Source organism: Sapajus apella, unplaced genomic scaffold (genome assembly GCF_009761245.1).
Source record: "Sapajus apella isolate SASKATOON/1434 unplaced genomic scaffold, GSC_monkey_1.0 scaffold33, whole genome shotgun sequence".
NCBI lineage: Eukaryota > Metazoa > Chordata > Mammalia > Primates > Cebidae > Sapajus > Sapajus apella.
Window position 1 is genome coordinate 12,817,262 of NW_022436973.1, and position 24,054 is coordinate 12,841,315.

Sequence of the window (24,054 nt, forward strand, 5' to 3'; positions counted from 1 at the left end):
GGGCTGGATGATTTAAAAAAAAAAAAAAGAGAAGGTGATGTAAAGGTTTCGGTACAACATGTAGCACACAATAAACACTGAATAAATGTTATCTTAGAAGCCAGACTGCTAGGTTCCCATAACCATCCCAGCCATTCACTGTTGGCTGTGTCATCTTAGCCCTCGGTGCCTCAGTTTCCTCATCTGTGCAATAATGCACATTAATCGTTGATATCAACTGCATAGAGTTGGGCTGTGTAGATTAAACACATGAATACAAGTAAAGCATTTAGAATAATGTGGCCGGTAGCAAGCACTGCGTACGTGTTAACAATTATTAACAACGTATTTTGGCCATATTTCCCAGCCCCTTCCCTGGCCTAGCTTACCCCATTTTGCGGATGGGAAGTCTGGCTCACAGCAAGGTGGCCTCTTGGAGAACGACGTGCCCGCAGTGCCTGTCGATTCCCCGTTTGAGGCGCCGCGCCCCGCGCGCGCTCCCTGGCGGAACCTTTCAGCGATGCGCTCGCGTTGCCAGCCCGGCGCGCCTCACGCAGACGCGCCGGTTCTTGGGGCTACTTCCGGCAGCCCCGCCCCGCCCAGCCCCCGGGCGTCTCCATTTTGGTCTCGAGTGTAAATACTCCCAGAACCAGCCCAAGAGAGGAGCCGAGTTATAGCTACCACGGCCGCCGAGTCAGCTCACTGCACCACCCCTGCCCCCTTCTTTCCTCCAGACGCCGAAGTCGCGGGCGATCATGGCGGGCCTGGAGGTACTGTACGAAACGGCTGCGCCGGCCATCACCTGCAAGCAGGACGCGCTCATCTGCTTCTTGCATTGGGAAGTGGTGACACACGGCTACTACGGCTTAGGTGTCGGTGACCAGGTACGCCACGGTGCCGGCCAGGGTGGAGGAGGGAACCGTCTTCTGCCCAAACTCAGAGGACCGGAGGCCTGGTCCAGAGCGCTCGATTTCCCCGCCTAACCCAGTGCGGGGCCTGGGGCTCATGACAACGTTGGTAAAACCTGCGGGTCGGAGGTGCTCAACTGCCTCATCCCAACCCAGAGTCCCTCACAGCACAGCTGGCACAACATGCTTTGTAGACTCAAGGGCAGAAACTCGTTTCAATACAGCCTCGCAACCGCTCAGGTTAGGACTGTGTGTACCAAGGGTTCCATAGAATGGAAAATAATCGAGATAGGGGTTTAGCTCCTTAGAGCACTCCTCACCCACCTGATGCCCTCTCAACTCCTTACCACCCAGCCTCGGGGTGAGGGGACTGACTCAGTACCGCCCTCATACCACACTGTTATGAGGCTCCAGCCAACATCTGGATCCAACCACAGGAGTGAGTTTTGACCTACTCAGCCCCAAGGCAGAGCCGCTTAGTATGGGCCCAGAGCGCTCACACACCCTTCACCCTTTACTGAAGGGCCCAGCGTAGTCCACTTGCTACTGCCATCCCCAACTCAAGCTCTGGGAAACAATCACCCCCAGGGTCGTACACACATACACCCTGGGTGTGAGGGTCATATAAGATTTTCTCCCCATAGCTGCCTCCACAGGGCCAGCCCCTCCTGCACTCCCATCCCCAGGCTCTACCTCTTATAACTGGGGACATTGTTGTTCCCACAGAGTTCCAGGGCTGCTAGGCCCAACCAACTCACTAATTCTTTGCTCTAGCATTCTTCTGTCCTTCCTGTCTCTTCCCTGTGACCCTTATCCCCCACATCCACATCATCCTAGATATCTGCTCCCTGAGAGACCAGGGCCTGCCTCCATGCCTGCCCCTCACTGTTACTATTCTCTCAGTCTCAGAACCAAAACCAGCCATGGGAAACAGACATCCCCACCCATTGCACCTTGTAATGAGATTTTACCCTTCCTCTCCTTTTTGACTGCCTCAGTTCTCTCATCATTTTTTCAGCTTCTCAAATAGAGTCTTAATTCTTCTCTCCTGACATAGCTTAAGGGATTGCTCTTCAAACTTGCTTTGTACATTCTGAGCACTCAGGCAGGTATCGCCCTTTCCCCCATCCCTCACTGCTGTCCCTATTCCTCTCTGTCTCTTAGAACTAAAGACCAAGACCACGATACCCCTTTCACACTTTACCCCCTTCAGCAAGAATCAGAGCATAAGAACTGTCAGGGATTTCTGGCTCTTTTTTTCCCCAGACCTCATGTATCTCGCTGGGACCCCAGGTACACACTCAGGATCCCCATTCCCACCTCCACACTCACATACTTCATCTCTCAAACGGGCTCTAAGGCTGAAGATGAGGATGGAAAAGAACAGCCAGCCTTTCACACACACACACACACACCTGGAAGCAGGAACCATTTCATCTTCCCAAATGCATTTGTCCCTGGCCTTTTTCTGTGCTTCTCTTCATTCCACATACTTTACCTTTCAGCATTTCAGACCTTGGAACCAGGTAAAGACAGCAGCCCCTCTTTCAATGCATAGTTCCCCTAACAGAAATCCTGTCTCCCCACTTGCCTCACTCCAGCTTTTTAATCTTTAGCAGCTCTTCACTTGCCCCAGTCATTTTATTTCAACTTTTCCTAGATTCTTCAAATAAGCTGGTATGTGGATGGTGCAGGGAACAGCGGGGCTGAGAAGAGGAATAAGATTGATTTTGACCTGGGAGCTCCTCCATTGACCCTTAGCTCCCTCTGCCCATTGCCCTGCCCTTCAGATGGAACAGCTCTGCTCTGCACTCTGGCCCCTGTCATGTACCTCACACCCCTTACATACTCCTTGCTAGCTACTTCTACTCTGCAACACTGTCAGAACCCTGTCCACCTCTGCTTGGAAAGACAAGGAACCAGTTCTGGTTCTCAAAACAGGTTCCTTGTCTTTCCAAGCAGAGGTGGACAGGGTTCTGACAGACTCAGAACTGGATTTGGTTCTAAGACTGAGAGGGTGTGCCTGATGCCCTTCTCTTCTTGCTGTTCCACAAATAAATGTCAATCACTGTGGATCTGCTCCCACCATTCTTACTCTCACTCATCCTGTCTGGGTCACTTTGACAGTTTAGGGACATCAGTTCACATAAGTTGATACTTTTTTCTAGCTGGCTTGCCATATACTCAAGGCTTGCCGTATCCCCTTGCCATACACTCAAGGCTTTAACATTTTCAGATGAAATATACAGGAAGAATACGATCTCATTTTAATACTGGTTTTTTAAAAAACAAAGGTCCTTGACCAATTCCCAAAGGTCCGTCTAATTTTTCTCTGTTCATGGTGCTATTTGTTGAGCTTCTGCAGGCCAGAGAAAGAGGCTGGCTTCAGACTTCTTTGGGGAGACCCAGGAGCCTGGGGAATGGGGTTTTTGTATGCAATTGTCACCTTTCCTCTATCTATCCCAGCACTAAATCTTGCATACCCCCAAAGGAATGGGTGTTTGGATTGCAAACTAGAGTGTGGTATATTTTTGCTTCTCTCTGCCTTTACTCCTTGATTGCCATTGGGGCTCAGGTTGCACTTGTCCTCCTGTCACTTCTGCTGAGTCTACTTTCATTCAGAGTGGAAGCTAGAGAGGCATCTTTCCTGTTAGTTTATTTAAAAGGAAGTTTAATTTTTCACCTGGGGCCAGCCAACTCAGCTGCCTCAATGGTGTTTTCCAAGCTCAGAGGATATTTGTGTTGCCTCTCCAGCCACCTCCTGTTCCCACCCGTCTGTGGGTGATAAGAGGGAAAGGAAGGTCCCAAGAGTATATACTTGACTATACAAGTTGACAGTTAAATGGAAAGCTAGATTGCCTACTTTCTCTTAGGTTTTGCCTCCTCTGTTATAGGGGAATTGTGTACATAAAACTTCATTAGAAGAGCAATGCAGCCACTGACTTCAACAAAAATCCAATATTTGAATTTGGATTTCTTTCTTGAAGTTAGCACTGCTCCTCGTAAGAGCTTTAGAACGTTGTCAGGTGATTTAGGTGGCAAGGGGATAGGTAAGGGATAACTTAGGTGGTCATCAACGTAAGTTAGAGAATTTTGTTTTCTGTTGTGGGAAATCTAAGGACTGTTATGAAAGAGAGCAAATGCCCAAAATGATCTGTTTAAGTTTCTCTGTGTGTGTTTTATCTGAGAGGCATTGGGGCAAACTCATGGCCATTAAAGAATGTTTCCAGTGCCAGGATTTTCCCTAAGAAGACAATTCTTGTAGGGCCAGTCTTGTGGACCTAGCTGGGAAAAGTCTTCTCTAGCCATAGCCTAGGCGACCAGGAGCTCTGAATTCTAGGCACAGCCCTGCATCTGACTTGCTGAGACTTTGGGCAGCTCTCAGCCCCTTTCAGGCCTTAGACTTTTCTTTTCTTTTTTTTTGAGATGGAGTCTCACTGTCACTCAGGCTAGAGTACAGTGGTGAGATCTTGGCTCACTGCAACCTCCGCCTCCTGGGTTCGAGCGATTCTCCTGCCTCAGACTCCCCAGTAGGTGGGATTACAGGTGCCCGCCACCACGCCCAGCTAATTTCTTTTGTATTTTTAGTAGAGACAGGGTTTCACCATGTTGGCCAGGTTGGTCTCGAACTTCTAATCTGAAGTGATCTGCCTGCCTCAGCCTCCCAAAGTACTGGGATTACAGGCATGAGCCACCATGCTCGGCCCCAGGCCTTCAATTTTCCATCAGAGGAAGTTAAACCATGTGACTGTGTATTTAGGCTACTTTCCAGCTGTGGCTTTCTGGGACTCTTGATATTTGATGTCAGGGTTCACGGGGCAGTTGCATGCCATGTTCGGCCTGATATCACCAGGGTCTGTCCTATGTTTACTGGGGAATATCAGTTCCACTGCAGTTAGAGATATCAGCCTCACTTCACTTCAGGGACTCTGTTACTCTGAAAGCCAAAGGTGATGGGGTGGTGAGCACACCAAATTGTTTATATTCCAAGAGAGATCTCTGGTGGATTGAATACTGTACATGGAGGATAATATAAATTTAAAGGCCTTTGACAGAGCAAAGATGAGGCTGTCATCAAATTCCTGGCTTCCAAAGTAAACAAATCCACAACACTAAACCCTAAACATATTCAGAAAATTTACCCAGTTTGGGGCGAGAGGATAGTTTCTCTTTCTCAGAAGAATGGTTTGATTAGTTTCACTTTGGTTTTTCCTCACTTTCATTTCTGTGCTTCAGGCCTGTGAATTTCATTGTCATCCAGCCAGGTTTTAAACCATGTCAGTTGTGACATCCTGAATTATTTGGGATCTCTTTCCACTAAGGATTTCTGAGCATCAGAGGTGACCAAAGAGGAGAGGCCAGCAGTTCTCAATGTACGGTCTCCCCTTGTCCTGGGTATGTGAAGTTTTGCTTTGCTAGACCTTTGTCTTTTCCGTTTTCTTCATCTCTGGTCCCGCTCCCTCCTGCTGTATTCTAACGACAGATATTCCCAGTCCACCTGTCCCATGGTGAGCAATACAAATATACATCCATGAACAAAGATTATAGCATTTTTATTGCGCTTTTTAAAATTTTTACATAAATGGTACTGGAGTATAAACCTCATTTTGGGGGAACTTTTCTTAAATCATATTTTTTATTTTATATGTAATACCACAATTAAATCTGGTTTGTTCCTTCTGACTGCTATATAATATTCCACTGTAAGCACATTTTGCATTTTGTCTCCACTTTGACTACCCTAGCCAAGACTGTAATGAAGATCCTTTGTTACGTACCCTGTGCACAGGGTTTCTTCCGGGAGCAAGGATTTTGGATCATAGGATATTGGCTCACCTAATTGCACTAAAAACTTCCAGATTGCTCCCCAAAGGGGCTGTACAAATTTAAATGCTCAACAGCGGGGACTGGAGGTTCCCATTCTCCCCACACCTATACAGACATCCGGCAAAAAATAGAAAACTGGTAATAACAGAATTCTATAACTTAGTATCTCATTATTTCAGTTCTGCTCCTCTGATAGCTAATAAAATTGAGTAACTCTTTAGACACTGTTAGCTGCTGTTTTTCTTGTTCATATCTTTTGCCACTTTTTGGAGTTCCGATTGTTACTGTTCATTTTCCAGGCATTCCCTTTATGTAAAGATTATTAATTTATTTTCTTTACAGCTATGGCAAATATCTCTTCCTAGCCTATGGCTGCCTGTTAACTTCATAGTGTCTCTGTTGAACAGAAGCTTTAAATTATGAACAGTCTCAAAGGCAGCATTTTTTTTTTTCTTTTATAGATCTTGTTTAAGAAATCTTCCCCACCTAGAAATCACTATTTTTCCTGTAGAAATAATTTCAGAACTATTTCTCAAACTTCAGTGTGAAAGAAAGTCTTAGGATTTTTTAAAAAGAAATGAAAGGAAAACATTGCAACTCACAATAAAAGATGCATTTTACACCCACAGGCTAACAAGCATGAAAATGGCAAGCATTTTACCCCCACTAGGTTGGCAAGCAACAATAGCAATGTTGCCAACTACACGGAGCAACAGGAGCTCATACATTGTTAGTGGGAGTATAAATTAGTAACTCTTTAGAAAACAATTTGACTTTATCTTATAAATTAAAAGCTTTTCCTCCATGCATACTCTATAGAAATCACCTGTTGGACTCAAGTGATTCTCCAAATCGCCTGCTGGGCTCAAGTGATCCTCCCACCTGAGCTTCCCAAATACTTGGATCTACAGGCATGTGCCACCATGCCCAGGTTTTTATTTTTTGTATAGATGAGGTCTTGCTGTGTTGCCCTGGCTCAAAATGTGTACCAGATGTGTACAAGAATGTTCATAGCAGCATTGTTTATAATAGCAAAACAAATAAACTGGAAATACTCCAAATCACCATCAACAAGTAGATGTATAAATTGCAGCATTGTCATACAGAATGCTGTGTAGCGGTGAATGTGAATCAGCTGTAGTTAAATGCATTGACATGGATAAATTTCCAAAAACAATACTGAATAAAAAATGCAAATGACAGAAGTGATGCTGTTAATTTAAAATTCAAAAACATTTGAAATAATATATTTTTATCGTTGCATGTGTAGTAATACAACTCTAAGGAAAAGTAAAGAAAGTTTTTAAGAGTGGTGGTTACCCTTGAAGGGGAAGGAGGGAGATTTATTGGAGTGTACTACCCAAGGCTTAGCAGTATTGCTGATGTTCTATTTCTTAAGCTGGTGGTAGTGACTTTTTATTTTATAATTCTTTGTTATCTTTTACATGTACTATATTTTGTGTGTTATGAAATTATTTATAATTTTTGTACATGACTGCAGTCAGTCAGGGCGTATTAGGATCTGTGTTTTTAGGCAACACTTTGGTGATCCTATTGCAGTTAGCCTAAGGTCCAAACTTTGAAAAACACTACTTACAACTTCGCAGTGCTCCTTGAGATGACTGGTTTTATTCTTAGCAGAGAGATGGGGAAGAGATGATTATTAAACCAATGCTGCAGATTCTTGACAGGTTCCAGGGCTATGTCAGAAAGGTAGCTCGATATGAGGGAGAGAACAGTAGAACAGGAACCAAGAGACCTAGACCCTAGGCCTGTCACTTGCTGTAGGATCTTGGGCAAGTCATTTCTCTTGACCTCCACATTTTCATCTGTGAAGCAAGAAGGTAAAATTAGCTTATCTTAAGAGGTTCTTTATAGCTCTGTGTTTTGAAGTCTTGATCTTTCTCCTCCCAACTGTGGTGTCTTCTCAGCCGGGTCCCAATGATAAGAAGTCAGAACTGCTGCCAGCTGGATGGAACAACAATAAGGACCTGTATGTTCTCCGGTATGAGTCTAAGGATGGGTCCAGGAAGCTCCTTGTGAAAGCTGTCACCGTGGAGAGCAGCATGATCCTCAATGTGCTGGTGAGTCTCTGAGACGTGAGTGCTGATGAGATGGGAATTGGAATGGCTCTTTTGAAACCCATTTAACAGTACAGATCCAGAGCTTCAATGTTCATGTAGCCTTTACCCAGTGATCCCACTTCTGGAACTTTATCTTAAGGTGAGAACCCTAAGTATAGAACACCTTTGTGCACAAAGGTGTTTGCCACCTGGTATTAAGAAGGAGGAGCTTTCTGTCAACAGGGGAATATTAAATAAGGTAAATCTATTCAGTGACAAGATGGAAGGAAAAAACTTAGGTAACCCTATTGGGCTACTTCAGTTCCTTAAATAAGTTGAGTTCTTCGCTGCCTTGGAGCCCTTGCACTTCACATTTCCTGTGCTGGAAGGCTCTTCCCCTCCACCACCTGCTCCCTCACACAGCCCTCCACCATTCCTTCAACCTGGACAATTCTCTTTCATTTTTCACTTCCTCAAGAATTTCAGTCCTGACTGCCCACTCCTGCTAAAAAAAATATGTAAATTATGACTCTTTACTCCATCATTTTATTTTCCTACCTGAAACTTACTGCAGCTTGTGATTGTGTACTTATTTGTGCTTTGCTTTTATTCTGCATGGGACTGTAAGTACCACGAGGGTAGTGACTTTCTTTTTGTTAACTCTTGTCTTAGTGGTTTGTGTGTGACCATGTAAAAGTATCCCGCTCTGTGTATTATGCTGCACTTTTCTTTTTTTCACTCGATGATTTGGAGGTCTTGACATGGAACTACATATAGGTACACCTTATTTGTTTTAACTACTATGCAGTATCCCATAGCACCGTAATTTCTTTATTCCTTTCCCTTTTGATGAACATTTAGATCTTGTGTCAGATAGGCTTCTTGGTTTCAAACAACAAAAACCTCTTGGGTTAGTTTAAGCAAAAACGGTTTATTACAAGAACCAGGATCACCCAGGTGCAGTGGCTCATGCCCGTAATCCCAACACTTTGGGAGGCCAAGGCAGGTGGATCACTGGAGACCAGCCTGGCCAACATGGCGAAACCCCGCCTCTACTAAAAATACCAAAAAAATTAGCCAGGTATGGTGGTGGGTGCCTGTAATCCCAGCTACTTGGGAGGCTGAGGTAGGAGAATCTCTTGAATCCAGGAGGCAGAAGTTGCTTTGAGCTGAGATTGCACCACTGAACTCCATCCTGGGTGATAGAGCAAGCCTCTGTCTCAAAACAAAACAAAACAAAAAGAACCAGGATAGCTCATTAAAACAGGTTTAAGGCTGGATTTCCAGAGGCAGTGTCCCAAGTCATGCCCCGTGAACCACTGCTGCCACAACCACTGTCAAGTATTAGGTACTGGCTGATTCTGTCTGCCCTGGTTCAACCTTAAGCTGCTGATGTGATCGCCTGGTCTCTGCTGCAATCCTCATTAGCAAGATATCTGCCCCTTGCTGGGTCTGCTTCTTCATGTTGCTCACTTGCAGCTCAAAGTTGATGCATCAGCTCGACACCTCGATTGCCATGCCTGAGCCCTTTTGCAAAATAGCCTGAGAAGTAGCCTCTGCCTTGGAAAGACAATATTCCTAAATCAGAGATGTCTCCAAGCCTTAGGAAGGTATTTCATATAAACAGTCCTTATATATGTCTCTGTAGACATGTGAATATTTCTTTAGGTTCAAGACTTTGTTACTTTCCCTCCACCCCCCCACTCGTAGCCTGGAAATATTCCAGTCTCTCATTTTCTATTTTCACTCATCTAGGAATATGGCTCACAGCAAGTGGCAGACTTGACCCTGAAGTTGGATGATTATATCGATGCAGAACACCTAGGTGACTTCCACAGGTACTTACTTCTAAATGATGTCTCTTCCCTGGGAAAAAAAGAAAGAACCAATGGCAAGATATAAGGAATAGGGTGGATGTGTCCAGAAAATTAAGGAAGGTGAACGGAAGAACCTTTTACTTCTAGGCACAACTTCTTAATTTTCTTTTCTGTTTTTAATGTATTTGAAGAGGAGACTCACATAGGAAATGCCACATGAAATAAAATGATGGAATCAAGAGTCTACAAGTGCTGTGGTAACTGCAGAGTAAAGATGGACCCAGGCCAACTAGTTCAGTCAGAGCAGCTCCTGGAAGGAAGTGTGCCTCATCAGGCCCCCAACCCCAATCTCCAACTTTTTTTAAAAAATGAACATTGGGAGGCCGAAGCAGGCAGCTCATGAGGTCAGATCAAGACCATCCTGGCCAACTTAGTGAAACCCTGTCTCTACTAAAATACAGAAAATTAGCCAGGTATGATGGCTTGTACCTGTAGTCCTAACTACTCAGGAGGCTGAGGCAGGAGAATCGCTTGAACCCGGGAGGCAGAGGTTGCAGTGAGCTGAGATCACTCCACTGGACTCCAGCCTGGTGACAGAGCAAGACTCCATCTCAAAACTAAAAAATAATTTAAAAAATAAACATTATTTTCTTAGGTCCATTTTAGGTACAAGCAAAATTGGGCAGAAAGTGCAGAGCATTCCCGTATTTCCTCCTGATCCCATATACCCACAGCTTCCCTGTGTCAGTATCCCATAATGATACATTTGTTACAACTGCTGAGTGTACATTGACACATCATTATCACCCAAAGTCTATCATCTACATTAGGGCTTAAGCTTGATGTTGTGCAGTCTGTGGGTTTTGACAAATGTATGAGAGTGTGTATCTACCATTATAATGTCACACAGAAATTAGACTACCCTAAAAATCCGTGCTCCTCCTATTCACCACTCCGTTTTCCCTAACTCCTGGCAACCCCTGATCTTTTTACTGTCTACAATTTTGCCTTTTCTAGAGTGTCATATATTTGGCATGGAGTAGTATGATCCTAGGCCTTTTCAGCAGATAGCTGGGAAACTTTTTTCTTTACCTTGTGAGTTTAAACTGACACCTCCATTTTTAATATAACACTACAGGATTCTTTTTCTCTTATTCCATACTTATATCTCCCTTCTCCTGTGGTGAGAGCCCTGATTCCCAATAGCATCAATGTATTTACTCATTTACGTAATCCTAGAATACACACCAATATTTTCTGAACTGCTGCATTAGTCCCTACCAAGAACAAATCTACTAAGTAAAGTTCCAAATGATTTCTTTCCAGTTCTTTTTGTCTTTTAACTATGTTTCACTAAAGATGTAGGCGGATGGAACTGTGTTCCACTAAAGATTGTCTTCCAGGCACTTAGATTAGTGCTTGTTTTTTAAATCAGTATAATGAAATTATCTGTTTTATATGTAGTTAGGCTGATTTGTGTCTGCTTTATTCCATTTTAGGGACTTTCCTCCCATCTTCATTGACCTCCTCAGGGTTTTATTTTTTAATTTTATTTTTTTGAGACAGACTCTAGCTCTGTCACCAAAGCTGGAGTGCAGTGTGGAGATTCAAGCAATTCTCCTGCCTCAGCTTCCTGAGTAGCTGAGATTACAAGCATGCACCACCACCTCTGGCTAGTTTTTGCATTTCTAGTAGAGACGAGGTTTTGCTGTTGGCCAGGTTGGTCTCAAACTCCTGACCTCAAGTGATCCACCCACTCAAGTGATCCTGCCAAAGTGTTAGCATGAGCCACCACGCCCGGCCATCTTCAGGGTTTTAGAGTAAGCTTGACATCACTATAAATGCACAGTTATCAAACCTTAACCGAACCTCAGAACTACCCAGAAACCCTGTTACGTATAATAGCATCTAATCAGCACTACCCTCTTTGAACCTATTCCAGTCCTCACAGACTTTGAAACCACCAGCCTCCATATTCTGGCTACTCCTCCCCTCTTCCATGCAGCGTCTATGTGAGGAGATCTTTTACATATTCCCCTCCTGCTTGCCACTCTCCAGTGCATTTCCCACATAGCAGTCGGACTAATCTTTTTAAAACATAGATCAGATCATAGTTACAACTCTGGCTTAAAACCCTTCAGTGATACCACTTCACACCCATTAGAATGAGCACTATCAAAATAACCAGAAAATAAACAAGCATTGGCAAGGATGTGGAGAAATTGGAACGCTTGTGCACATTGGGAATATAAAATGGTGCAGCCACTATGGAAAACAATATAACAATTTCTCAAAAAAATTACTGTATAATACCGCATGTCCACTTCCGAGAATATCCCCAGAAGAACTGAAAGTAGGTCTTCGAGAGATATTTGTACACCTGTGTTCATAGATGCGTTATTCACAATAGCCAAAAGGTGAAAGCAATCTAACTGTCCATTGACAGATTAATGGATAAAAAAATATGTTATGTAAATGCAGCAAGATATTCAGCTTTTAAAAGGAAGGAAATTCTGGCCCATGCTACAACATGGACGAACCTTGAGGACATTATGCTAAATGAAATCAGCCATTCACAAAAGGACAAATTCTGTATGATTTTATAAGAAGTACCTAGATTAGTCAAATTATAGAGACAGAAAGTAGATGGTGGTTGCCAGATACTGGGGCAAGAGGGGAATGGGGAGGGGAGTTAGTGATTAATGGGTACAGAATTTGTTTTGCAAAATGAAAAGAGATCTGGAGATGGATGGTAGGTGATTGCATAACAGCGTTAATGTGCTTAACACTACCGAACACTTAAAAATGGTTAAGATGGTAAATTTTATGCATATTTTATCACAGTTAAAAGTCTTCAGGAAATGTTCACTGCTCCTAGGATAAAGAACACAATCCTTGATGAGGCCTGAAAGCCTAGCACTCACCTCTTCCATCTCACCTAGTACTGCCTTCCCCCATCACTGTGCTTCAGTCACAGTGTCATTCTTCTGCCCTCTTCAGACCTTTTTCCTCTGCGCAGAGTGTCCTCCCTAATCTCATGTAGCCAACTCCTATTTATCTTTTGGTTACCAGCTTGAATGTCAGTTCCTCAGAGAAGCTTCCTCTGGCCCCTATGCTTGAAGCTTCAAAACATTTTACCATTTTCTTTGGAGACAGATTTCCCTCTGTTGCCCAGGCAGGCTGGAGTATAATGGCACAGTCAGCTCATTGCAGCTTCCGCCTGCTGGGCTCAAGTGATCCTCCCACCTGAGCCTCCCAAATACTTGGATCTACAGGCATGTGCCACCATGCCCAGACAGGTTTTTATTTTTTGTATAGATGAGGTCTTGCTGTGTTGCCCTGGCTCAAAACATCATTTTTTAAGCATTTAATCAATCTGTATATTTTATGATTACCTCCTTAAAGTTGGTCTTCTCTCCTTGCCTGTGATCTCCTTGAGGGCAGGGCTTGGGTCTCTTTTGCATACAGAAGACAAAGGGTGGAAAGGGGGAAATGAGTCAGGCCTGGCCAGCAGAATGCTGTTCCTCTGGGTATTGCACATACCCTGACACCCTGGCCCCTCTCGGTGGGTAAGGGAGGAACATTTAGAGTGTTGTCTCTTGACTTCTTCACTCTGGAATTCCATTGGGAGAGAAATTGACAAAACCCATGGAAGAATCTAGGAATTATATTGGCCATTCATGCTCATTAGAGCATTCATTCTGCTCAGCAATACTGAGAGATAAATGTGATCCTGTCTCTATTTGTTTTTTAAGTACATTTGTTTGAGAGATTTGTGTGTGAGGGAGAGGATGTGTGTTGTGTTTTGTTTTTTGATTACTATGAAATGAGGGACACAATAGTACTACCTCAGTGTTTTTCTGAGAATGAAATGAGATGTCAGCACATAATCCAGCTCTTAGTAAAATACACAAAGGAGAAAAAAAATCTGATCAGGAACTATCTCCATGGAAACTGAGGCAGTGAAAGCTAAGGTATGGCTCTGCCTCCTGATCAGAGGCCCTCTCTCCCTCCTGTGCCTTTCAGCCATAGCTTCCTCCACCTAGCCCTCTTTGTTAGGTCATCGTGGCATGTCTTGCCTCTTCTAGGAATTTGTGCTCCTCAGTGAGCAAACTGATTGGCTAAGAAAGATACACCTATTGTGCCCCATTCTGCTGAACTCTTTCTTTGAGATGAGATGATAGGCCGTCTTTTGCCACAACCAAAATGGTGGTTGTTCTGCCAAGGCTTAGGAATTATGTGAGAACTTCTCCTTCAGGACATGGTGGTTTTTTTAATCAGGCCTGAATTTTACACATGCCTAGGGAGATCAGAGGTCTCCCTCTGATCTGATTTAAAGGAAAGAGGAGTTGGATTTACCCAGCCTGGGCAGGCAAGCAGCAGGCTCCCCAAGGTTCTGTGTTCTTAGTAGGAATATGATCTGTGTAGGATTTAGGTCAAGACTCATTTTTTTACCCATGGATGTCCAATTGCTCCAGCATCATTTGCTATTCCTTCATTGAATTACTTTTGAAACTTTGTCAAAAATCAGTTGTCTGTACATCTGTGGTTCTATCTCTGGATTCTCTATTCTTTTCCATTGATCTCTATGTCTCTTCCTCTGTCAATATTAATCTACCAGTATTGATTATTGTAGGCCTTAATATTGAGTAGAATAATTCCTCCCACTTTTTCTTCATCAAAATAATTTTAGCTATGCTAGTTTCTGTGCCTTTTCATATAAACTTTAGAGTGAGCTTGTCTATATTCATGAAAAACCTTGCTAGGATTTTGATAGGAGTTGCATTAAACCTATAGATTAGTTTGGGGAGAATTGACATTCTTGCTATGAACATGGTGTATCTTATCTCTCCATTTATTAAGATTTATGTTTGATTTCCATCAGTGTCATTTATAATTTTCAACATATAGATCCTGTACATATTTTGTTATTTGTTTAAAGCAGAAAGGGAGATGATTATAAGTGGCATTCTGTCCTTTGTTTTTTCAAATGTGCATTGTTAGTATATAGAAATGCAGTTGATATTCCTGTGTTGAACTTGTATCTTGTCACCTTGCTGAATTCAAGGTGTTCTAGGATTTTTTTTTTTTTTTTTTTTTTTTTTTTTTTTTGTAGATTCCTTGGGAATTTCAGGGCAGACTATCATGTCATTTGCAAGCAGAGACAGTCTTATTACTTACTTGCTAATATGTATGCCTTTTCTTTTTCTTCCTTTATTGCAGTGGTCACAATGTCCCATATTAAATAAGAGTAATGAGAAAGAACATTATTCCCTTGTTCCCAATCTTAGGGGCAAAGTATTCAGACTTTTACCATAAAGTATATTGTTAGGGGTAGGTTTTTCTTTATCAGGTTAAAGAAGTTCCCCTTTATTCTTAATCTGTGGAGAGTTTTAAATCTCAAATGGATTTATCATGTGGGATTTTGTCAGGTGCTTTTTTCTGTATCAATTGATATGACCATATGATTTTTCTTCCATGGCTTATTGATATGGTAGATTACATTGATTGATTTGTGAGTATTAACCAGCTTTGTATGCCTAGAACAAATCATACTTGGTCATGGTATATAATTCTTTTTATACATTTTTAAATTCAATTTGCTAATATTTTGTTGAGAATTTTTTGTGTGCATAAGTTCTAAGATATAGTTTGTATTTTTATTTTATTTTTTTTTTTTTGGTATGGTCTTTGTCTGGTTTGGATACCAGAGTAATACTGGTTTCATGAAATGAACTGGAAACTATTCCCTCCTCACATATTTTCTAGAAGTGACTGTAAAATTGATGTTAATTCTTCTTTAAATGTTTGGTAGAATTCTCCACTGAAATTATTTGAGCCTGGAGATTTTTTTTTTTTTTTTTTTTTTTGGAATGTTAATGTAATTCAGTTTCTTTAATGAAATTATTCAGATTATCTGTTTCATTTTGGCTGAGTTGTAGTTTGTGATTTTTAATAATTGGTCTATTCTGAGTTGTTAGATTAAGTCATTCTTATTATTCTGTTGTCCTTTCAGTGGCTACAGATACAGATCTATTGTAATATCCCCTGTTTCATTCTTGTTACTGGTGACTTGTGTCTTCTCTCCTTTTATGTTTGTCAGTCTTACTAAAAGTTGGTCAATTTTATTCATTTTTTTTGAAGAATCAACCTATTGTTTCATTAATTTTTTCTATTGTTTTTCTTTTCTATTTTATTGACTTCTGTTTTTACCATTATTACTTCTGCTTGCTTTGGGTTTAATTTGCTCTTCTTTTTCTAGGTTCTTGAGGTCAGAATTTTGGTTATTGATTTGAGTTCCTTCCTCTTTTTTGATGTAAGCATTTAGTACTATGAAGTTTCCTCTCAGCAATGATTTAGTTATATCCTACATATTTTCATATGTTTTTATTTTCATTTTAATTCAGTGCTCTGTTTCTTTTTTAGGACTTTGATCCAAGGATCATCTAGAAGTATGTTGCTTAATTTCCGTGTATTTAGAGAGTTAACTTTTTGTTTTGATTTCTGTTATGATTCCACCATATGGTTGGAGAACATACTGTATGATTTCCGTGATTTTACATTTGTGAGCTTTGCTTTATGGGCCAGGATGTGGTTCATTTAAAAATACCAGTGTTTTAGGAATCCTGGAGTCCTGCCCACTCTGTTACCTCAGCCTGCCTCCACACCTCAGCTGTGGCTCACGTCACTTGTCTCTTACAGGCAGAGAAAAAGAGGCCCAGGCAGGATGGGACAGGTGTTAGGAGCAACCTTCCTAGGACCCCTGAGTTAGTGACATAACTGGACCTTGAACCCCCAGAGCTCTGCCTGCCTGGCCCAGGAACTTGGTTCATACTCCCCATGGAGCCTTTGCCTTCCATGACCCTTCCGATGACACATGATGAACACACAATGAAGCTGAGGGAGGGGTGAGGCAGGTGAGGACAGAGGAGTAGCCAGTTCAGGCCCTGTGCCCCTACACCCTCACCTCTTTCTAATGGGGTGGTAAACGAGGAGGGGCAACTCAGATGCCTAAGAAGCTTAGGCCCAAATCTCAGAGACAGCGTGGGGCTGTTGCCCCCCTCACCCAGGTCCGCCGGGCGGCCTGTTCCCCCACTTGTAAACAGGCCAAGCGCAACGCCAGGAGCTATCAGGGTGGCCGCCGCCGTCGTTGCAGCCAGAATACCACTTCCAGGGTTGCCAGCCAACTGCAAGCAGTTGACTCTTCATCTTGTTCTTGCAGGACCTACAAGAACAGTGAGGAGCTTCGGTCTCGTATTGTGTCTGGAATCATCACACCTATCCATGAGCAGTGGGAGAAGGCTAGTGTAAGCAGTCCCCACCGAGAGTTCCCCCCTGCTACCGCCAGAGAGGTGGACCCACTCCGGATTCCTCCACATCACCCACACACCAGCCGGCAGCCTCCCTGGTAAGTACAGAGCACCCTGCGGGAAGCCTATGCTTCTGCAGAGGAATTCCAGCCAGCTATCCCTATCTGCCGCTTGACCTCATCCCTGGCTCATGTGTGTTTTCAACAAAATGATCAATGTCTTGGGGTGCATGGAGTTAGAAAGCAGAGACATAAGTGGAGTATGAGTTCTTGCACTGCTACTAGTGACCCTAATTACCCAACATTTTAAGGCTGCCTGACTCCTTTCTAGAGGGCACACAGAGCCCCTGAGTATACCTAAGGATCAGTGCCTCTGGGGCTAATGTGCAGTAGTCTAGGGTCACTGCCCAGGTAATTCACAGCTAATTCATTCCAGAGCTCTTTGTCTAGATAGGGCCCTGGGCCAGTCTTTTTGAGAAAATGCAAAGATGCAGAGGTACTAGCCAAGAGGAGATGCAGTCCCAGTGTCTTGCTCATTTCATTTCATTTCATTTCATTATCTCATGTCATTTCATTTCAGTCCTCCAACCTCTCTATCAACTTCAGGAGTTTTCCAAAGTAGCATGGGGTGTGAGTGAGTCACATCCAAGGTTTTTGCAGACCAGGATGGCACCGTTATGACTGGAGACTTCTGCTCTGAGGGAGGATACAAGGACCAGGGGACCCTAGTCTCTAGCTGAGATAGCACTTACCGATTTGGAGCCTATACTGTGATACCATACTGTTGGTAGGGATAAGGGACAGAGTTTACTGTGAGGGACATAAATAAGCACTTAATACATGTAGACTACCATCATTATTTTATTCTGGTTTGCAATAACATGCCTTTAGTTAGCTAAAAATTGGAAATCAGTTTAATTATTACAATTAATGATTGGCATATCTCTTTGTCAAAATCTTTACCAAAAATATTGAGTCTTGTGGAGAGAATGGAGAATAATAAAAAGTGGTTGAAAAGGTTGGAAATGGTTTGTCTGATCTATCTTGTTTTATCAAAGGAATAGAGATCAGATGACCTGCCTAAGGACACCTGCCACTAATAAAGAGCCAGAGCCAGGTCATAGTCTAGGTGTCCTCACTTCTGTACAGTGCTCTGGCTGTGATGTAACCAGATGTGCTCTAACCACCTTTCTATGATGGAGAGATTTAATAAGCAGCCCTGGTCAGAAGCCAAGTTGGGAAAACATTTTAGACTTGAAGTAAATAGTAATTCTCAGCTTTGTCAGACCCAATGCCCATTTCAAAACAAATATTCTGTGAAATATCCTTTACTATATTGAAATGGAATTCGTAGGTAATCTAACTTACCTCATGCACATTTCAGGGGAAATCAGTAAGAAGTCCTAACTGTAACATAATTAGAAAAAGAGAGTAATAAGATGATGATGTGTATTCCATGTGTAGGTGCCTGAGTACATGGGAGAACATAGATGTTTACACCTGTGTGTGGAATTATCTTGAATTCAACAATGACAAAAGCTGTTGTATAAAGATGTATTATATCAACAACTCAAATATGCAAAACTCTGTTGCTATTACTAACATGACTTTTTTGAAATGGTAAACAGCTATTAGGAGAATTGCAAACAAAATAGTGATTGTATATTATTTCTTCAAGTAAACCATAGTAACATTCCTGGAAAAATGTGCTTGTTTTAAAGTAGTAGGGAAAAAAAAATATTTTGTGTTCATATATAAAATGGCCTTAGGTTCAGGTAATTTATTTAGGCTTTACACCTCCATGAATATCTAACAAGACACTTGAAAATTGTGTGGGATGCAGGTCATTCTTCATTTTGTGAAACTCTACCATGAATTGTAGAACATCCAGCATCTTTGGTCCCTACCTGTAAATGCCAATAAGGCCCTCCAACTACTATGACAAACAAAAATGTCCACAGGGCTTGCACTATGGCACCTGGAGGCTGTGTCAGCCTATTTGGGAATCATAGACCTAGAATATAGAATTGTGAAAGTAAAAATCCTAGCCTTGGAAGAACTGAAAGAATTAGAAAATCACCATGTTGCAACTTCTGCTGAAATAATGTACCTAGTCACAAATTGTAAATGGTTGATAAAACTATTAAGTAAAGGTTGATATGGGACTTTATAACAGGTGGATCTGGCCTGAACCCATTGATTAATTTTAACGCTAAAAGTAGCATAATCAGACACTGTTTTCTAATATTATGCAATAGTAAGTTCACGGCAACCTCAATCTAGATCTAACTCCCAGTCTAAAAGTGTGAAGAACAGAAGAATGAGTTAAACAGACACATGAGGATATAGCAGCCAAAACTGGAATATGAAAAAATTTTATAGGATAAATTAATCGCATGGGGAGAAAAGGGAGAAGGAGGCTGTTATGGAAACAGTCATGCCAACTGAAATGCAGTATTGGACCTTGTTTGGATCTTGATTCAAACTAATTTTTAAAAAATATTTTTTAACATTTGGGGACCAGGTGTTAGACATTCTAAACATTTGAGCATGGACTAGGTATTAGATAACATTAGGAATTACTGCTAATTTTGTTAGGTGAAATAATTCTGCTTATGTTAAAAAAAGAAGTCTTTATCTGTTAGAGAGATACATTGAAGTATTTAAAGGTGAAATGATATGTGTGGTATTTACTTTAAAATAATTTCAGTCCCCCCAAAAGAGTAAAGTGTTAGGGAGGTGAAGTGTAAGTAAAATAAGAATGGTAGACTATTGATAATTATTGAAGTTAGGCAGAAATACACACAGCAACTCATACCATTTTTACTATTTTTTGATATGTTAAAAAAGTCCTTAATAAGGATTTTCTATTAATACCAGTTCTTCACAAAGTCTTCCAAAAAATAGAAGAGGAGGGAATACTTCTCAGCTTCTGTGAGGCTAATATTGTCCTGATACCAATACCAAAGATATCACAAGAAAACTACAAACCAGTATCCCTTATGAATACAGATATAAAAACCCATAACAAAATACTAACAAACCAAATCCAGCAATGTGTACAAAGGATTATATACCATGACCAAGTGAAATTGATTTCAGGAATGATTGATTTAATATCTGAAAATAAATCAGTGTAATACACCGTGTCAATAGAACAAAGGAGGCCAGGCGCGATGGCTCATGCCTATAATCTCAGCATTTTGGGAGGCTGAGGCAGGTGGATCGCCTGAGGTCAGGAGTTCAAGATCAGCCTGGCCAACGTTATGAAACACTGTTTCTACAAAAAATACAAAAATTAGCCAGGTGTGGTGGTGGGCACCTGTAATCCCAGCTACTTGGGAGGTTGAGGCACAGGATTTGCTTGAACTCAGAAGGTGGAGGTTTCAATGAGCTGAGTGGTGCCACTGCATTCCAGTCTGAGCAACAGAGTGAGACTCCATCTCAAAAAAAAAAAAAGAACAAAGGATAAAAGCTACATGTTCATCTCAGTAGAGAAATACAGCATTTGACAAAATCTGATGCCCTTTCATGACAGAAGCATTCAGCTAGCCTGGGCAATATAGTGAGATCCTGTCTCTACAAAAAATTTAAAAATTAGCCAGACATGATGGCATATACCTGTAGTCTCAGCTACTCAGGGGGTGTAGGTGAGAGGATAGCTTCCACCTGGGAGGTCAAGGCTGCAGTGAGCTGTCGCCACATCATTACACTCCATCCTGGGCAACAAAGTAAGACCCTATCTCAAAAAAAAAAAAAAAAAGACATTCAACATAGAAGGGGCTGGGGCATGGTGCCTTACCCCTGTAATCAATCCCAGCACTTTGGGAGGCCAAGGTAGGTGGATCATTTGAGGTTGGGAGTTCAAGATCAGCCTGACCAACGTGGTAAAACCCTGCCCCTACTAAAATTATAAAAATTATCTGGGCCTGATTGCACATGCCTGTAATCCCAGCTACTCGGTAGGCAGAGGCAGGAGAATCGTTTGAACTTGGGAGGTGGAGGTTGCAGTGAGCCGAGATCATACCACTGCACTCCAGCCTGGACAACAGAGTGAGACTCTGTTTCAAAAAACACAAAACAACAACAACAACAACAACAAAAAACCAAACAATAAAAGGGAAGTTTCTCAAGCCAATAAAGAGCATCTGCAAAAAGCTCACAGCTAACATTCTCCTTAATGGAGAAAGATGGAGTGCTTTCCTCTTAAGATCAGGAACAAGGCAAGCATGTTTGCTTTTGCTTTTGGCACGTTTATGTAACATTGTACTTGATATTCTAGCCAGGGCAATCACTCAAGAAAAAGAAATAAGAGGTATCCAGATTAGAAAGTAAGAAGTAAAATATCTCTATTTGTTGATGACATGAGATCTTGTATATAGAAAATCCTAAGGAATCCTCTAAAAAACAGAACTAAGCAAGTCCAACAATATGGCAGGATATGAAATCGATAAAAATCAATTGTATTTCTATACATTAGCAATGAATGATCTAAAAATTAAATTAATGAAATGACTCAATTTATAACAACCCCCCAAAAAGTAATAGTTAATAAATTTAACAAAAGAAGAATTGTAAAAGATTTGTGCACTGTGAAAGATTTGTGAAAAAATTGTATAAGATTTGTATACTGAAAACTATAAAAGATTGTTGAAAGCAATTAAAGATTTAAATAAAGGAAAGACATTCTGTACTCATGGCTAGGAAGAATTAATATTAGCCATACTCTCCAACTTGGTCTATGTATTCAGTGCAATCCCAGTGAAAATCCCAGCAGGTTTTGGGGTTTTCCCCCCGGAAATTGTCAAGCTGATCCTAAAATTCATGCAAGGGAACCAGAATGGCTAAAACAAATCTCAAAGAAAAACAAAGTTGGAAGACTTTCAAATCCCAATTTCAAAGCTTATTACAAAGCTTCAATCATCAGGACAGTATGGTAGTGGCATTAGGATAAACATACAGAGAAAGGAAATAGAATTGAGAGTCTAGAAATTAACCCATACATTTTTAGGAAATTGATTTCAGCAAGGGTGCCAAGGCTATTTAGTAGAGAAACCACTCTTTTCAAATGGTGCTGGGACAACTGGATATCCGCGTGGAAAAGAATGAAGTTGGGTCCCTTCCTCAATTAACTCAAAATGAATCAAGCACCTGAGTGTAAGAGCTTGAACTATGAAACTTCTAGACCTAGGAATAAGACTACCTTGGGTAGTCTTATTCCCTAACATTGGGTCAGACTGTGGTTTCTTAGACAACACCAAAAGCACAAGCAGCGAGAAAAAATAGACAAATTGTACTTTGTCAAAATTAAAATATTTTGTACATCAAAGGATAGTATCAAGAAAGTGAAAAGACAACCCACAGAATGGGAGAGAATATTTGCAAATCATGTATCTGACAAGAAGCTTGTATCCAGAATATATAAAGGCTCTTATAACTGAACAATAAAAAAGAAAACCCAATATTAAAATGTTCAAAGGATTTGGATAGATACCTCTCCAAGGAAGATGTACAGATAGTCCATAAGCACATGAAAAGATGTGCAACATCATTGGTCATTAGCGAAATGGAAATCCAAGAAATAGCATTATATGTAATACTCAAAAAGTAGAAACAACCTAAATGCCTATCAGATGATGAATAGCAAACATGATATATGCTTACAACTGAATATGTATATTACAGGAGTAAAAATGAAGTACTTATACATGTTATAAAATGGATGAGCCTTGAAAACATCATGTTAAATGAAAGAAACCAGTCATAAAATACTATATATTGTATGATTGATTTATGTGAAATGTCCAGAATAGGCAACTTTATGGAGATAGAAAGCAGATTGGTGGTTTCCAGGAGTAGAGGTGGAGGATGAGAAAGCAGCAATGAGGAGAGACTGCTAATGGGTACAAGGTCTCTTTTTGGGGTGAAGAAAATGTTCTAAAATGAGAACATTTACACATTCTGTGAACATTTAAAAATCACTGTATTATACATGTTAGCTGGTTGAATTTTTTAAGTGAAATATATCTTAATAAAGCTGTAAAAAAAACGAGTATTTTACAAAAGTCCTAGCCTTGGCTTAATTGGAAACATGAATATATAATGATAGAAATGATTTCCTTGAGCTCAAACCATAGTCCAAGATAATCAATAATAACTGCCCATGACTGGGGCTTCTTTTGTTGCTGTTTTAAATATTTTGCCTTTAGCTACAGAGTAGTTTGTTAGTACCTAAACAATATTTTAAGGGGTCATGATCATACCAGTAAAAGTGCTTTATTTAAAATTAGCTACTGAATGCCTTCCCCTTAAGGAACAAGGCAAGGATAACCGCTATGACCACTCTTATTCAGCATAATACTAGAACTTTTAGCCCGCACATTAAAACAAGAAAAGGAATTAGCATACAGATAAGGAAGGAAGAAATAAACCAGTTTATATATGCAGATGACATAATGATCTCCATAGAAAATCCCAAGGAATCTACCAAAAAGAAAATAATATTAAATAAGTTTAACAAGGTTGCCGGATACCCGACTAACGTACAAAAGTTAATTGTATTTCTATATACTAGCAGTCAACACGTGGAACTAAATTTAAAATACAGTACTATTTATAAGTGGTTCAAAAACTACTCAGGTAGGCTGGGCACAGTGGCTCTGGGAGTCTGAAGAGGGTAGAATACCTGAGGTCAGGAGTTTGAGACCAGCCTGGCCAACCAACATGATGAAACCCTGTCTCTACTGAAAATAGAGAAAATTTTTTTTCTAGAATTATGGGTGATATTTATTTTATTTTATAAAAGTTTATTTATTATACTTTAAGTTCTGGGGTACATATGTGGATTGTGCAGGTTTATTACATAGGTATACACGTGGCATGGTGGTGGTTTGCTGCATCCATCGTCCTGTCATCTGCATTAGGTGTTTCTCCTAATGCTATTCTTCCCTGGGTGTGGTGGCACACACCTGTAATCCCAGCTACTCAGGTGGCTGAGGCAGGAGAATCACTTGAACCCGGGAGGCAGAGGTTGTAGTGAGCCAAGATCGCGCCATTGCGCGCCAGCCTGGGAGACAGAACAAGACTCCTTCTCAAAAAAGAAAGAAAGAAAGAAAGACTAAAATAGGAGACAGAGCAGACTCCTTCTCAAA

The 24,054-nt window shown here is 41.2% G+C and overlaps 1 protein-coding gene across 3 annotated transcripts in view; it reads left to right on the top strand.

The window, feature by feature from the left end:
- Positions 1 to 449: 449 nt before the first annotated feature.
- Positions 450 to 24,054, top strand: part of PSMF1 (proteasome inhibitor subunit 1) — a 48,482-nt gene continuing 24,877 nt past the window's right edge. For 2 of the 3 annotated variants that reach the window (XM_032295376.1, XM_032295377.1), the window contains exons 1-4: positions 450 to 863; positions 7,646 to 7,798; positions 9,533 to 9,615; positions 16,817 to 17,002. In XM_032295376.1, the coding sequence (XP_032151267.1) occupies positions 735 to 863; positions 7,646 to 7,798; positions 9,533 to 9,615; positions 16,817 to 17,002 (551 nt within the window). In that variant the 5' untranslated portion in view covers positions 450 to 734. Of the gene's footprint in view, positions 864 to 5,209; positions 5,283 to 7,645; positions 7,799 to 9,532; positions 9,616 to 16,816; positions 17,003 to 24,054 lie in introns of all 3 variants that reach the window. The other variant, XM_032295378.1, reaches the window with a different exon arrangement.